The sequence below is a fragment of the Belonocnema kinseyi genome, chromosome 6 (genome assembly GCF_010883055.1).
Source record: "Belonocnema kinseyi isolate 2016_QV_RU_SX_M_011 chromosome 6, B_treatae_v1, whole genome shotgun sequence".
Lineage (NCBI taxonomy): Eukaryota > Metazoa > Arthropoda > Insecta > Hymenoptera > Cynipidae > Belonocnema > Belonocnema kinseyi.
Window position 1 is genome coordinate 60991680 of NC_046662.1, and position 17146 is coordinate 61008825.

Genomic DNA, 17146 nt, shown 5'->3' on the forward strand with positions numbered 1-17146 from the left:
TAAGAAAATGAATTAAGAATAATTAAATAATTCGAAATTGAAATTATTTCTAGTGGTAAAAATTTAAATCCGAATCTCTCAAAATTGAAAAATTTCGCAGCAAAATTTTAAAAATTGGGCAATTTTATTAGAAAGGAGTTGAATTATTCTAATTTAAACAGTTTAATTTAAAAATTAAGAATATGGAATTTGAATAATTTCAAATTAAATTTTCTAAGACACGATAATTTCATTTCTTTTGAAATTGAAGAATTTGAATTTCAAGCTATTAAAATTTGACAATTATAATTTCAAAACTGTCACTTACACTATGCAAAGTAGAATTTCTTTAAATTATAAGCCTTTCTAATTAAATTACTCTGAAAAAATAAATCTGTAACATTTCCCCTGGATTTTCATTTCTTCACATTAACAAATATAAACAATTTAGAAATCTATTATCCAAAATGTTTAAAAATAATAATAGTTTTTCAAAAAACTGTAACAATAATTAATATTTTTAAATTGAAAGCGATGGAAATTAAAAAAATACGTATGATTTTTAAATTAAAGCGTTTCAAATTGAATAATTTGAAATCTATAATTTTTTAATCGGAGGGTTTCAACATTGAAGAATTTCAAACGAAAATTTTGAAAATAGGACAACTTTATTAGAAAGAAGTTAAGATTGTATCATTTCTAATTCAAATCATTCAAAATTTAACATCTTGATTTTGAATTGAAGAATCCCGAAATGGAATTATTTCAGGCGAAACTTTGCAAAATAAGAAAATTTAAAAATGTTTAAAATTCAATAAATTCAGATTAGAATTTGGAAAACTTGATTATTTAAAATTGCAAGGAATGAAGTTAATATAATTTCTAATTCAAATCAGTCAAAATTGAACAGTTTTTTTTTAAATTAAAAATTCTAGAAATTGAATAATTTCAAATTAAAATTTCGAAAATAGGCGCAATTTAACACGTTTCATATTTAGCAATTTGAATTCTGAGCTTTAAAATTGGACAGCTTGAAATTTACACTAAATTTAACGTTTAAAAGTTATTGCTTTTGAAATTCTAAAATTTGTAATTGTTATTACATCAAAAAATTATAATTTAATATTGAAATTGATTAGACACATTTTTCTAACATCAAAAATTAAATTTTCCGCCATTCTCATTGTTCAAAATGGAAATATTTTAATTTATAAGTCTTCAAAACTGAATTATTCAAACAAAAATTCCATTAAAAATTACACAGTTTTTACTGCGAAATGCTGGAAATTAAACTAAATTCAAAGTTCATTAAAAAATGAAATTAATTTTAATTACCAAGGAGTGTGATATTGAATTAATTTGATTAAAAAAGAATCAATTTCTGGTAGTTGTCTTTTAAATTTTAAATACACAATCTTTAACTTTATTATTAAATTTTTTTAAATTTTCCACACTTCATTTAGACAATTTTTTATATAAATCGCAGTTTTAAGCTGTTGAGTTCGAAATGGATTTTTTTGCAAATTGTATTTGAAATTTTCAATATTTTGAAATATTTTTAAATAAAAAAAAAACATTTTTAAAGGTTTCAATTTAATAAAAAAATACATTAAGATTCCTAATAAAATAAAAAATGATTTTTTATTCTGAAAAATAATTCAAATAGAGTATTTAAATAATATCAAAAGGTTTCCAGAATTGTCAAAAAATCATATGATTTTGGAGGTTATTAAAAAAATTTTAGGAAAAATTTGAATAATTTTTTTATGATTTCTAGAAGTTTTGAAAAAATTTCAAAAACAATATAAAATTGGAAGAGATTGCAAAAATGTAAAATAAAATCTAAAATTTAAAATGAATTTTTGAAGCTAATGTGTAAAGTAAAAACTAATGTGAAAAGTTGACAAAAAGTGGGAAATCTCGGAAAAAGCCGCAACTATGCATCAATACTATAAGAGAAGATATTTGTAAACAATAATAATTTATTTGCACAATTAGATATTTCAATGTTAATAGTTATTATCTCCTTCTAAGGAAAAAGTGGATAAAAAATGGAATATTTAAAAAAACGCTTAACTTTCCAGCATCATTCAAATAGAATATATTATGAAACAAAAAAATTATTTAAACTATTCGTTTTGTTAACTTGAATTATTTATTAGTACATTCTAAGCGAAAAGATGACAAAAAGAGGAAAATTTCAGAAAAAGCCGAAAATATACAGTATTATGATAGGAGAAAATAGTTATGAACAATAATAATTTGTTTAAACAATTAGGTTTGTGAAATTGAATTAATTATTACCTCGTTCTAATTGAAAATTGGACAAAAAGATAAATATATCAGAAATAACCGTAACTTTCTAGCATTCAAATTTAAAAAATTTAAATTCTTACCGCCAAAAAATTAACGACATAGCAAATAAAATCTTTTCCATATTTTTATAAATTATGTGTCTTTTATGTCAGTCTTAAGAGTTTATCTAAAATTACACTTATTTTCTACATTTGTATAACTAAAATTTATCAGTTGCAACAATATTTTTAATTTTGTAATCTACCTACTTTACCGACGCTTCAAATTTATATTAATGCTTCCCTTCAGAAGTGTTATTGTTATTCCGATTTACAAAATAATGCTAAAACTATCCTCGCTGATAATAAAAGATTACAAATCACTCTTGAAACAGCCTATTCCAAACTATTTTTAACGTTTCCCAAAATATTTTCGCGTGTCCCTAAAATTTCAAATTTAAATATTCGATCGTCGGACTAGTTCCGTTAATCGCCACCCAACGCCACTCGAGCATGCGTATGATGTAGCAGAACACTTTTTTTTGTAAATAAATCTACAAAGTAAATAGCGAATTTTTTCAAGAGTGTCATAACGCACAATACCGATGATGATATCTCTTTTGTGAATACTTACTTAATTGCTTCCTACGTGAAATGATAATCAGTAGGGAAAAAGTGGAAAAAGTTTCTTGAAACTGAAGATTTATTACCTTTTTTCTGAGAAGCAACATGTCCGCCCTCCGGTTGGCGTCCTCGTTGATCTTTTGTTTACGAATTGTTTCTCGATAAATAAAACCAAAATAGGTAGAGTTTTGTTGAAAGTGACTCGTACTCAAGAATGGTCGGCAACATTCTATTGTTATTTGATTTCTTCCGCAAATAATGTCGGGTCAGGAACTGTGCCGGCTTTGTGCCGAGTCAAAAGATAACTTCATCGGGATTTACGACTCCGAGGGACAAAAGCTGGCTATTGAAGCTAAAATTTCAAAGTGCTTGCGAATCCAGGTTAGTCAGTGGTTTTTACAAAAACGGCCTTTATTTAAAACTGCCCAGATTTCCCTACCGGTGCTGTGCGTGATGCAGAATTTTTCTCGAAATTCGTCCGACATCCGCCCTTTATTGATGACAGGATTTGTTTATGTTATCAGACCTGACAATATTTTTTCCCGCAAAGTTTCTTCCTCTGGATATTCATTTAATAGTTTTCCTAAATTTTGTGTAAAATAAAGTCATTGTTCTTTCATTTAATGGAGCCCTGTCAGTTTCGATTTTTGCTTATTATCATGCGAAGTGCCAGACTGAAAGTGCCCACTCGTAAACAGGTGTTTTATGCAGTATTTATTCATTTTTTAATTTATTTTTTACTCATCACGTGGAAAGGAAAGTTTCTTCGAGTGTCTGATGAAGTGTCTAATAGCTCACTAACTTATATTTTATTGCAATGACCTTTTGACCATTTTTTCAAACTATAAAAGCGTTTAATGACTGATCATTCGCGTTTATTAAATAATTTCTCTGTGATGCAAGCCACGATTTATATCCGAGCTTGTAGTATTCTATCCAGAAATTTCGCACGATAAAGTGATCAGACGTTCTGCTTCATCAGATTTTGTCCTGAGTTTTTATCGCTTTCCTGATTTTTTGTGATCTGATTGTTCGTGCTTGACAACCAAATTTTGCGATTTTTATTTCCTCATAAAAATGGAAAATTCTGAAAAGTATTTAAAGTAATTAACATATTATACTTAATTATTAAAATCAAAATTTTGACCCCGAAAAATAGATTTGTGCAATTTTCTTGACAAAAAAGTCAATCTTTTTGCTTGAAAATTCGTCGTTTTTTTTGGGTTGAAAATTCAATTATTTGGTTGAATTTAACTTTTTTTGTTTAAAAATATAAATCTTCTTTAGTTAAAATATCAACTATTAGATTTTTCGTTAAAAATTAAACTGCTTAGTTAAAATTTAAACTACTTTGTTAAAAATTCATTTTTTTTGTTAATGATTTATCATTTTATTTCAAAAAACTTTTTTCAGTTAAAAATTGAACTATTTGATTAAAAATTGGTTTTTAATTGGTTGAAAGTTTTTAACTTAAAATTTAGCTGTTCCATTTTATGTTGAAAATGTTATCTTTTTTAGTTGAAAATTCATCTATTGTTTGAAAATTAATTTCCGACGTTAAAAAGTTAAGAGATTTTGTTGAAAATTCGATCCATTTTTCGTTCAAAATTGATGTACTTAATTAAAAGTTCGCCTTTTGGAAAAAATTCATCGTTATTCTAGAAATTTCCTTTTTTTGTTGTAAACTAATTATTTTAACTGAAAATGTAACAATTCCATTTTTGTTTAAAAAATTATATTTTTTAGTTGAAAATTCATATATTTTTTGAATAATATTTTCCGTCGTTAAAATGTTAATAAATTTCGTTGAAAATTCATTTTTTTTTAAACTGAAAAGAAAACTTCCACTGTTCGTTGAAAATTTTAAAAATTCGTCTTTTTGGTAAAAATTTAATCGTTATGGCAGAAAATTCCTTTTTTATAGAAAACTAATTATTTTAACTGAAAATGTAACTATTCCATTTTTGGTTAAAAAATTATATTTTAAGTTGAAAATTCATGTACTTTTTTGAAAATTGATTTCCGTCGTTAAAGAGTTAAGAAATTTTGTTGAAAATTCGTTTTTTTTTTGTTTGAGCTGAAAATAAAACTTCCATTTTTCGTTGAAGATTTATGCACTTTTTTAAAATTCCTCTTTTTTGTAAAAAAATTAATCGCTATGCTAGAAAATTCCTTTTTTGTTGTTGAAAATTAATTATTTTAACTGAAAATATAACTATTTCACTTTCGGTTAAAAAATGATTTTTTTATTTGAAAATTCATGTATTTTAAAAAAAATTAATTTCTCTCGTTAAAAAGTTAAGAAATTTTGTTGAAAATTCGTTTTTTGTTAACTGAAAATAAAACTTCCATTGTTCGTCAAAAATTTTAAAAATTCGTCTTGTTGGTAAAAAATTAATCGTTATGGCAGAAAATTCCTTTTTTGTTGAAAACTAATCATTTTAACTGAAAATGTAACTAGTCCATTTTTGGTTTAAAAAATAATCGTGTTTATTTGAAAATTTATGTATTTTGTTACAAATTAATTTCTGTGGTTAAAAATTAAAAAAATTAGTTGAAAATTCGTTTTTGATTAAATATGTTTTTTTTTCTTGTAACTGAAACTATAACTTTCATTTTTTGTTGAAATTTATCTTTTTCGTTGAAAATTCGTATTTTTGTTAGAAAATTAATCTTTATAGTTGCAAATTCAACCTTTTGGTCGTCAATTTAACTATTTGGTTCAAAATTCATTTTTTTTATTGAAGATTAATTCTTATAGTTAAAAATTCATTTCTGAGGTTAAAAATTAAACTATTTTGTTTAAAAACTCCTTTTTTTTGTTGTTTAAAATTAATTTTTTTACCTGAAAAACAAACTACTCCATTTTTTGTTGAAAATGTATCTTTATTAGTTGAAAATCTTTTTGGTTCACAAACTATTTATTTGGTTGAAAATTTAGCTCTTTTTTTTAAAAGTCTTTTTTTATCGTTAAAAATTTATTTGTTAGCTGTAATTATAACTATTCCACTCTGGGTAGAAAGTGTATCTTTTTTACTTCAAAATTAATGTTATTTTCTGAAAATTCGACTTTTTGGTAGAAAATTAATCTCTTCGGTTAAAAATGCCTTTTTTGTTAAAGATTCCTCATTGTAATTGAAAATTTATTTCTATAGTTATAAATTAATCTTTTTTTTTGTTGAAAATTCATATATTTCTTTACAAATTAATCTTTCTTGGTAGAAAATTAATCTTAATGCTTAAACATTAATTTCTTTGGTTGAAAATCTAATCTGGAAGAAAAATTTATAACTTAGAGTAAATGATAGATTTGCCAGGAAAAGGTTGGGAATTTCCAAATAAATATTTTGTAGCCATTTTTTTTAAGTAACACTTTATATTTTTAATTGAAAATTGTATTACTTGGCTGAAAATCGAACAATCTCTGTAAAAAGTCATCCTTTTTGGTTGAAAAGTCGTCTTTATGGATTGATAATTAAACTGTTTTGGCAAAAAATTAATTTTTTATAGAAAATTCAAGTAAAATTTGAAAATCCTTATTATTTTTTTTGTTTAAAAATTCGGCTTTTTATTCTAAAAAATCATCTGTTTTATTAAAAAATTTCATATTTCTTGGATAAAAACGCAAATTTTTTTTTGCAATTAATCTTCTTTGCTTGAAGATTCAACTGTTTTCTTAATTAAAAATTCTTTTTTGGTTGAATAAAATTATTTTTTATCTAAAATTAAAATCTTTTTGGTTCAGAATTGAATTATTTGGTTGAAGGTAGAAAATATATATATTTTTTGAGATTCATAATTTTAGTTGGAAATTCATATTGTTGGTGAAAAAATTCGCTTTTTTTTAGTAATTAATTTTTTAAACTGTAAATTTAACTTTTCCAGGTAAAGATTCATAATTTTAATTGAAATTAAAGTAATTTGTAGTAAGCTTGTCTTTTTAGTAGATAATTACTCTTCGTGGTTGAAAATTTGTCTGTTTGGTTGAAATTTGAACTATTTTGTTTGAAAATTGATCTTTTTTAATTACAAATTCCGCTGCTAGGGTAAAAGTTGAATTAATTTGTTCAAAAATTATTATTTTGGTTGAAGTTTAATCTCGTTGGTTGGAAATTTAACTATATTATTCAAAGTTAGTTTCTTTGTTATTTAAAATGAATTTTTTAAACTAAAAGTATAAATTTCCCAGTTTTACTTGAAAAATTGATCTTCTTGGTTGAAAATTCGTCTTTTTTGTGAAAAATTTAATTACTTTGTTGACTATTGAACTGTTTTATTGAAAATTTGTATCTGTTTATCAATTTGGTTAAAAATTACTATTTATTGTTTAAAATTCAACTATATTCGATTGTAAAATGTTACAAAGTTAAAATTTTCGTCAGGGAAAAAGAAAAATTGGTCAGGGAGAAATTAGGGAATTTTGAAAATAAAGTTTTGCGTTCATTAATATAATATTCTTGTTGGTAATTTATTTGTCTTTTATTGCTATTTTTATTTCTTTTTTTTTGCTGTTTATTTTTCCTGATGATTATATTTTTAGTTGACAATTTTATTGTTTGGTTGAAAATCCAACAATTTTGTTCAAAAGTGATTATTTCTGATTGAAAATTCGGCTTCGTGGGTATATAATTAAACTATTTTTCTGAAAATTTGGATTTTTTATTTGAAAATTTGGCTCTTTGCTTTGAAAAATTTCTCTGTTTATTATTATTTTATCTGTTTAAGAATCATAATTTTAGTTGAAAATTCATCTATTTGGTTGAAAATTGAATCATTTTGTCGATAAATTTTCTTTTTTAATTATAACTTAAACTACTAGGGTAAAAATTGAACTACTTTGTGCAAAAAATTATCATTTTCGTTGAAGGTTCATCTCTAGTTGAAAATTGAACTATTTTTTTTTCAATTCATTTTGTTCTTGTTTTAAAAAATAAAGTTTTTGGTTTCAAAATTAATCTCGATTGGTAGGCATTTTATCTTATTTTTTCTGTTAAAATAACAACTGATACATTTTTTGTTGAGAATTCATTTTCTTAGGCTGAAAAATCGACTGTTTCGTTAAAAATTTAATTATTGTATTAAAAATTTGTTGTTTTCTTTAGTTGGAATATTTTCTTTGAAAATTCAAGTGAACTCTTTCTTGGTTGAAAATTCGACATTTTGGTTTAAAAATTCATCTGGAGATTCATTATTTTAGCTGAAAATGCATCTCTGGTTGATAATTCAACTATTTTTGTTGAAAATTCTTCCTTTTTGGTTAAATTGACTGTTTTTTATTTAAAATAAAAATATTTTTTGGTTGAAATTTCTACTATTATCTTTTTCGTTGAATATGCAAATGAAAATTAAAGTGAAATTTTCCTTGGTTAAAAATTTGACTTTTGTTGTTAAAAATTCAACTATTTGGTTAAAAACTCAGCTATTTTGTTGATAAATAAACTATTTCGTCGTAAAGTCATATTTTTGTTGTAATTTCATCTCTTCTTATTTTTTAAACTTGCCCTTTTGGATTGAAAATTCATTTTTTATGGTAGAAAACTTTTAAGCGCACATTTGAATTAAAAGCATTTTAAAGTGCAGTTTAAAGACTTAAACAATTAGAAATGAGAAGCGTTTAAAATGGAAGATTTTTCATAACAAATATTTCCAGTTGATAAACTGTGAATATAAATTAATTAATGATTTTAAAATTTTAATTGTACGTTCAAATTTTTCAAATAAATAATAATTGATTGTACAAAACGATTCGGCATCAGTTCACAATTTTATAATTTCCAGATTTTTACGTTAAAAATGAAACTATTTAAATTGGATAGTCTTAAACAAACGTAAACGCCCTATTCGAACTTTAGAAACTATTTTTAAATAATATATTTATAATTAAATTTGAAAATTTTAAATTAAGAAAAAGAATAATTACTTAATATTTAGAAATATCTGACTGTAAATTTAGAATCAGTAATAATAAATAAAATACTGAAAAATAAACAAAAAAACTAAACTTTAAACATGATAATTTTAATTGTTCTATTTACAAAAATTTATTTTGTAAGACAAGTTGTTAAATTTGTATGTAGAAATAACAGTTGAACACCTATTGTCCTTAGAAAAAATCGTGTAAGTTGAAGATATATTTAGAAGTTTTGAAAAAATTCAAAATTAATTAAACATTTGAATTTATCTCAAATAATTTAAACGAAGTGTCTAAATATAGATTTTGGCAGAATTCGAATAGTTTTAAAAGATATTTAGAAGTTGTAAAAACTTTTAATATTTTTAAATTTTTAAAAAATTGCAAACCACATGTAGATGTTTCAAGAGCTTCAAATTAAATTTCGAAACATTTTAAGGATTTTTAAACTAATAAAAAAAATAATTTAACTAATTTAAAATAGAGAATTTTCAATCTTTTATAAATTTATATTTGGAACTGGAATCTATCCAGAATAATAACTGGGAATTTTCTAATTTTAACAAATTCCGAGTTAGTACTGGAAATTTTCGAAAAGAAATAAAATTCTGAATTGGGACAGAACATTTTTTCAAATAATTATAATTCCGAGTTGAAGCAGGGAATTTTCGAATGTTAACCTATTTTGAGTTGAAACTGATGGTTATCCAAAAGAATTATAAATTTTCTTGGAAAAGGGAATGTCAACATTTAAATAAACTCCGAGCTCGAACAGGTAATTTTTTATTAGAATGAATTTTAATTCTAAGTTTAAACGGGATATTTTCGAGAGAAATTAAAATTATGAATTGGAACAGAGAATTTTACAAGAATTCGAATTCTTATTCGAAATGGAAAATTTACAAAGATTATTAAGATTCGGGATTTCAACAAGGAATTTTCAATTTTTAACCAATTCTGAGTTGGAACTGGCATTTATATATATTTTTTTTCGAAAAGAGTTAAAATTTTGTATTTGAACAGGGGATTTTTCGAAATGAATTAAAATTCCTGATTTAAATAGGGGATTTTCAATTTTTAACCAATTCTGAGCTGGAATTAGAATTTAAAATTCCTTATAATGTTATAATTTTGAAAATTTTTTAATTGATTGATTCTTTAATTTATAGCATTGAAAATTATAACGTGAATTTATATTTTTGGAACTGAATCTGAAGCTTTGAACTCTACAATTGATAAAAGTTAAAAATGTGTAATTTGGCAATTTAACTTAATTTAATTTAAAATTGTGGAGTTAAAAAAAGTTAGTAGCTTACATTTTATACGTGTAAATTATTGAGCTTTTGAATACCCAATTGTTGAATGAAACACCTGTTAAACTTGAATTTTCAAAGTTTAAAATTCAAGAGTTTCACTTTGAGTGCTTTCATTTGCAGTTCAATTTTTATTACTTCGAATGGAACAATTTTTAGATTTAGTGTTCAATTTTTTAAATTCGATTGACCGTGAAAAATGTTTGCGAACCGGGAAATGACCGAGAATTTTTTTTCTTTGATTAAAACGGTCACCCTGAAGTTAAAATAAATAAATTTTAAGTTATATTAATATTAAGATTGTCAGTTTATGACTATAAAAATTTTAAAACTAGCTCTTTTTAAATTGATAATAAAGGAATTGTAAACATTTGATTTGACTAATGATCTAATGTACCGTTCTAAATAGAGATTTCAATATCGATTTTAAATTGAATCGTTTAAACTTGTTTCTAGATATATGACTACGCGGTCTACTTTAAAAAAAAACAAAAAGGCTTACTATGGAAAGAACTTCAGGATATAAAATATTCTTAATTTAATGCCTGGGAAGCAACAAATATTTATATTTAGATAAAAATGTCACTTTTTTATTAATTATCTATACTGGACTCTTTTTTGAACTAACGAAAATGTCGATACACCGAATATTCATGAATGTTTCTGAAAATAAATTTCCAACAAAAATGTAAAATGGCGAAGATTTTAGTTAATTTGGTGTAATTTATTTGATGACGTGTTGTTTATGCATTCATTACCCTTTGATAAGTATTTCAACTCCATTAATTTGCTCATGGGTTTTTAGCGAAAGAGCTGGACATGTTAATTTAATAAAATAATATTAATAAACTAAAATGCTGTTCTGTATTTCAGGGCTTTTAAAAAATGAGATAAAAGTGAATATAATAAAAAGTAACTCGATGAAGCCAAAATTATTTTTTGGTTCCAAATTCATATTCTCCGGTTGAAATTCAATTGTTCTGTAGAAAATTCGTCTTCTTGACATGAAAATTCAACATTTTAAATACAATTTTTCTTCTTTACTCAGTGAAATATATATATATATATATATATATTTTTTTTTGAATATCAACCTATTTCATTTTTTGTCGAGAATTCTGCTTTGTTAAAAATTCTTTTTTTTATAGCTAAAAATTAATTTTTTGAACTGAAAAATTAAATGTTTGTAGAAAATTAAATTTCTTGGTTAAAATTTATCGTTTTGGTTGAAACCCCCTTTTTGTTGTTGATAATTAATCTATTTTGTTAGAAATTAATTTCTTTTCATTTAAAATTCATTTTTTTTTAACTGAAAATTTAACTATTCCATATTTGGTTACAAATTTATATTTTTGGTTGAAAATTTTACTTTTTTGTTGAAAGATCTGTTCTATTTATCAAAAAATAATTTATTTAAACGAAATTTTAACTAATCTATTTTCTGTTATATTTTTTTCAGTTGAAAATTTCGCTATTTGGTTCAAAATTCATCTTTTTGGTATAATCAATTCTTTGGTTAACAGTTTAACTGCTCTCTTGAAGAATCATGTATTTTGTTAAAAGTTAATCTTTTTTCGTAGAAAATTAATCTTTGTTATTGAAAATTTATCATTTTGGTTAGAAATTCAATTCTTTGTTTGCAAGTTTGACTATTTTGTTGAAAATTCGTTTTTTTTCAGTTAATTTTTTAACTGAAACTTTAAGTAATCCATGTTTTGTTAAAAATTGAAAATTCCATTATTTGGTTAAAATTCATCTTTTTGGTATAAATTTAATATGCGTGGTTGAAAACTTATATTTTTTGTTTAAAATTCATTTCTTTTTATTTTGTTGTTTATAATGAAGATTTTTTCAAATTAAAAATGTAACTTTTCCATTTTTGGTTTAAAATTGATCTTGTTTAGTGAAAATTTTATGTATTTTGTTAAAAATTTGACTTTCAGGGTAGAAAATTAACCTTTTTCGTTAAAAATTCAGCTTTTTGGTCAAAAGTTTAACTAACTGCGGCTAAAAATTCGTTTTTTTGTTTCTTTATGATTAAGTATTTTAGTTGAAAATTCATTTCTTTCGTTGATAATTAAAATATTTTGTTGAAAAATATATATGCTTAAAACATTTTTAAATAATAATTTTTTATTTAAAATTTAACTACATATTTCTTTTCGTTGCTTAAAATAAATATTTTTTGTAGAAAATTAATCTTTAGTTGGTATAACTATTTCATGTTTGGTTGAAAGCCTATCGTTTTTAATTGAAAATTTATCGTGTTTGGTAGAAATGTAATGTTCATGGTTGAAAATTCAACTTTTTGGTTAATAATCCATCTACTTTGTTAAAAAATAGTCTTTTTTTTGGTAGGAAATTAATCTTATTAGTTGAAGTTTCATTTTTATGGTTAAAAATTTGTTTCATTTTAGTGAAACTTTAATTATTCCATTTGTTATTGGAAATTGACCTTTTTGGTTGAAAATTCGTCTTTTTGTTAGGAATTTCGTTAAAAAATAATTTTTTAAACTGAAACTTCAACTAATTTATTTTTTGTTATAAATTTATCTTTTTTTAAATTTCGCTATTTGGTTAAAAATTCTTTTTTTTTGGTATACATTTAATCTGCTTGATTGAAAATGTAACTATTTTGTCTAAAATTTACCTCGTTGTTTGAAAATTAATTTCATTCTATTGAAAATTAATTCTTTTAACTGAAAATTTACCCTTTTTGGTTAAAAATTCTTCTTTTTGGTAGAAATTTAATCTCTGGTTGAAAATTCAAGTATTCGCTTATTTTAAATAAAATAATCGCAGCTTTAAATAAAAAGAAGCGAATTTTCTACTAAATTGTAAACATTTCAACCAAAGACATATATTTTCAACCATGAAGATGAAGTTTCAACTGAGAAGATTACTTCTCTACTAAAAAGGATGCTTTTCAACAAAATAATTGAATTTTAAATTGCAAACTTAAAATTTTTGCCAAAAAAGATGAATTTTTAACAAAATATATGGATTTTCAATCAACTAGTTGAATTTTCAAACGTAAACATTAAATTTTTATCAAACATGACGAATTTTTAAATAAATAGCTGAATTTTCGACTAAGAAGGATACATTTTTAAATAAGTATGGAATAGTTCAATTTTCATAAAAAAAAAAATAAATTTCAACAAAAAAAAAAGATTTTTCAAACGAAAAGATCAATTTTTAACCAAAAATGATTAATTTTCTGCAAAAAAAAAATTCAATTTTAAAAAATATATTTTTTTTTCAACAAAATAGTTCAATTATCAACCACCTAAATGATTTTTTAACTAAAATTGTAAATCTTCATAAAAAATACATTATTTTTTACGAAAGTAATTAAACTGTTAACCAAAGAAATTAATTTTTAACAAAAAAGATTAATTTTCAACCAAGAAGATTAATTATCTACCGGAAAAGTGAAATCTAAACTAAATACATGATTTTTGAAATAAAGTAGTTAAACTGTTAACCAAACAAATTAATTTTCAACAAAAATAATTAATCTTAAACAAAGAAGAACAATGGATTTTTAACCTCACAGTTAAATTTTTGACAGTTTAGTGGCTTATTGTTTACAATTTTTATTTTAGTGTTGGAAAGTGAACTTGAATCTTCTTTGGATGAAAATTTAACTATTTTTTTAAGTTTATGTTTTTATTTTATCTGATTTTAAAGAAATTTCATCTGTCTTGAAGAAAATGCAACTGCTTAGTTGAAAATTTATCAATTTTGTTGAAAAGTCATACTTTTTGGTTGAAATTCAACTATTTTTCAGCAAATGTACGTTCAAAATTCATATTTTTGTGTTGAAAAGTCAATTGAATTCTTTCTTGGATAAAAATGCAACTATTTGGTAGAGATTCAACTATTTTCTTAGAAATTCATCCTTTTTGGTTGAAAAAATTTGTCTTTTTTAACTGAAAATTCAACTATTTTCATTTATTTATTTTAATAATAATTCATCGGCTTTAGAGAAATTTAATCTTTTTTGGAAAAAAATGCATCTATTTGGTAGAAAATTCAACAATATTATTATAAAATCATCCTTTTTGGTTAATTTTTTAAAATGAAAATGCAATTTTTTAGTTAAAAATTCATCTTCTTTGCCTAAGTATTAGCCTTTTTTGTTCGAAATTTTTAGTTAAATCACTTTTTTAAGAAATCATTTTTTTTAAGATTGATATTTTTTGTTGAAAATTCATCTCTTAATTTTTTTCTGAAATTGCAACTTCCATTTTTTTTTTAAGATTGATCTTCTTTAGTTGGACCTTTTTTTTTTAGTTGGACTTCTTTGGTCAGGGAAAATGAAAAATTGGCTATGGAAAAGTCCGAGAATTTCGAAATTAGAATTTTCTAGCAAATCTCTTTTTCATTCTTAGGATGAAATGTCTACTTCTGTGATATCTTAAATAACAAAAAATAATTACAAATTTACTATGGCTATAAAGGAAAAATATTAGGATATTAACCCTCTCAGCCCAGACTTCAATATCTCTGGTTCAAATTAACGTATCGGGATTTTTCTTTCTTTGAACTATAGCTAAAAGTATCACATAAATGAATATTATAAAATTAATAAGATGAATTTAACATATTTTTATAGATATTCTCACAAAACTGAAACAACTACATAGCGAGTCGCAAATATCATTTGGGTCTTTTATACCCAGTGTAGACTGAGAGGGTTCATTTTTCATAATATTTATCAGTCGCTCACTGATACTATCATTTCAACAATTTTTTCTAGGTTTTGATAACAGACGGTTTACCATTATCGATATGCATAGACTGCTGCCTTCTATTGAATCAATGTAGCGATTTTTACGAAAAAACAAATCAAGCACAAACATCTCTTCGCCGATTGCTTATTATCAACCCAAAAGTTGAGCCTCATTCTGTCGAATCGAATCTCGAGTGCATCGATAAAGCAGTGGCATTCCCGAAAGTCGAAAATTCCCAAGTCGAAGGAATTGTCGATTGTAATTTGTCGAATCCTAATTATATTAGTAATACAGTCACAGTTGATGATAACAACGTCGATATTAGTAACTCCGTTGACATTACCACAAGTGTTGAAATCTCCGACACAGTTGAAATTAGCGATACTTTATTTACCGATGAAAGTACAGATGTTAAATGTATGCGGTATTCTGCAATTGAAGAAATTCAAGAAGAGGGAAAGAATAAGAAATGCAAGACTGCGGTGAAAAAGAATCCGCCTAAGCAGCCGAAAAAAAAGGTCAGAAAGAGGAGTCAAACACAAAAGATGGAGGACCTTGAGTTAGGATTGACCTCGGACTTAGATGAAGAGCTGAATGAACTCGATGCGAAGTTGAATGCTAAAATTCCAGATAATTATATGACAGGTTAGTAAAGATAGGAAATTTCAGGAAAAAAAGGAAGCGATTTTTTAGATATAAATTCAGGTCTGCCACACACATGTTACTTTTTTTTCAAGACACTTTTATCCATCTCATTTTAGATTTCATCCTTTAAAAAAAAAGGAAACTTTAATTAAATTGTTTCGGAAATTTATAGTGATTATGGTACAAAAATTTTATTCAATATCAGACTTATTTTTTCCCTATTTTCAAGGAAGTTGCCTCTTTTTTTTGTACTTTTATATGCTTAAATTCGAACTGAATTAATAGAACCCAATATGAAAATCATACTATTTTGGTTAAAAGTTTATAATTATTAAAATCATCTTTTTTTTTGTAAAAAAGTTAACTGTCTTTGATAGAAAATTCGTACTTTCAGATTGAAAATTCATCTATATTTTGGTTGAAAATCAACTTTTTTGGATGAAATTATTGCAATTTTTTTATTAGAATTTATATTTTTGAGTTGAGTATCCCACAGTTTTGTAGCAAAGGTTGTAATTTTGACTTGAAAATTCTACTATTTAGTTCAAAATGAACTTTTTGTCAAAAATTGTTTTTTTTTCCTTTCGAAAATTCATCTATTTGGTGGAAAATTTAATTGCTTTGTAGAAATTTTATTTTATTTGTTAACATTTTTGGTTTAAACTTTAACTGTATTTAGAAAATTCATTTTTTTTGCTTATAAATTCAACTATTTGGTAGAAAATTCATCTATTTAGTGGAAAATGAAATTTTTTGTTAAAAATTCTTTTTTTCTGTTCGAAAATTCATCTATTTGATTGAAAATTTAATTGCTTTGTAGACAATTCTTTTTTTTAAGCGTTCAACTATTTTTTTTTGAAAATCTAACTATTGTGTTAAAATTGTATATTTTTGGTTTGAAAATTCAACTCTTTTTAGAAAATTCGTCTTTTTGGCTTATAAATTCAACCATTTGATAGAAAATTAACTCTTCTGATAAAAATTCGTTTTTTGTATTGAAAATTCAACTATTTTTATAGAAAATTTAACTATTGGTTTGAAAATTAACCTTTTTGTTGAAAGTTGAACTTTTTTGTACAAAATTTGTTGAAAAAATGCTTATAAATTCAACCTATTGATAGAAAATTAAAATATCTCTTTGAAATATAATTTTGTTGTTGTTAAAAATTCAATTTTTTGTAGAATTTTTCTTTTTTCGGTTGAAAATTCAATTATTTTGTTAATAACAAAATAATTATGTTAAAGCTATATCAACTGAAAATCTCTCTACTTTTTTCGAAAATTAGATTTTTGTTTGAAAAATTCAAATATTTGGTTTTAAACAGTAATATTCTTTGGTAGAAAATTCAAATTTGTTTCAAAAAATTCAAGTTATTATCTAGAAAATTCAACTATTTTTATAGAAATTTCAGCAATTGGTTGAAAATTAACTTTTTGGCTAAAAATTGAACTTTTTTGTACAAGATTCATCTTTTTTTGGCTTATAAATTCAGCCTTATTCATAGAAAATTAAATTATCTGTTGGAAAATTAATTTTGTTGTTAAAAATTCAATTTTTTGTATAATTTTTCTTTTTTCGGCTGAAAATTCAACTATTTTGTTAAAAATTAGATTTTGGTGTTGAAAATTTAAGTATTTTTG

The 17146-nt window shown here is 23.6% G+C and overlaps 2 protein-coding genes across 2 annotated transcripts in view; one reads left to right on the forward strand and one right to left on the reverse strand.

Moving 5' to 3' along the window:
- LOC117174858 overlaps positions 1-3052 on the reverse strand; it is a 45150-nt gene extending 42098 nt beyond the window's left edge. The window contains exon 1 of the mRNA XM_033364255.1: positions 2984-3052. Within this exon, the coding sequence (XP_033220146.1) occupies positions 2984-3004 (21 nt within the window). The 5' untranslated portion in view covers positions 3005-3052. The remainder of the gene's footprint in view (positions 1-2983) is intronic.
- An 85-nt stretch (positions 3053-3137) lies between these two features.
- Positions 3138-17146, forward strand: part of LOC117174857 (zinc finger protein 157-like) — a 53895-nt gene continuing 39886 nt past the window's right edge. Inside the window, exons 1-2 of the mRNA XM_033364254.1 lie at positions 3138-3278; positions 14887-15505. Coding sequence (XP_033220145.1) covers positions 3156-3278; positions 14887-15505 — 742 coding nt within the window. The 5' untranslated portion in view covers positions 3138-3155. The remainder of the gene's footprint in view (positions 3279-14886; positions 15506-17146) is intronic.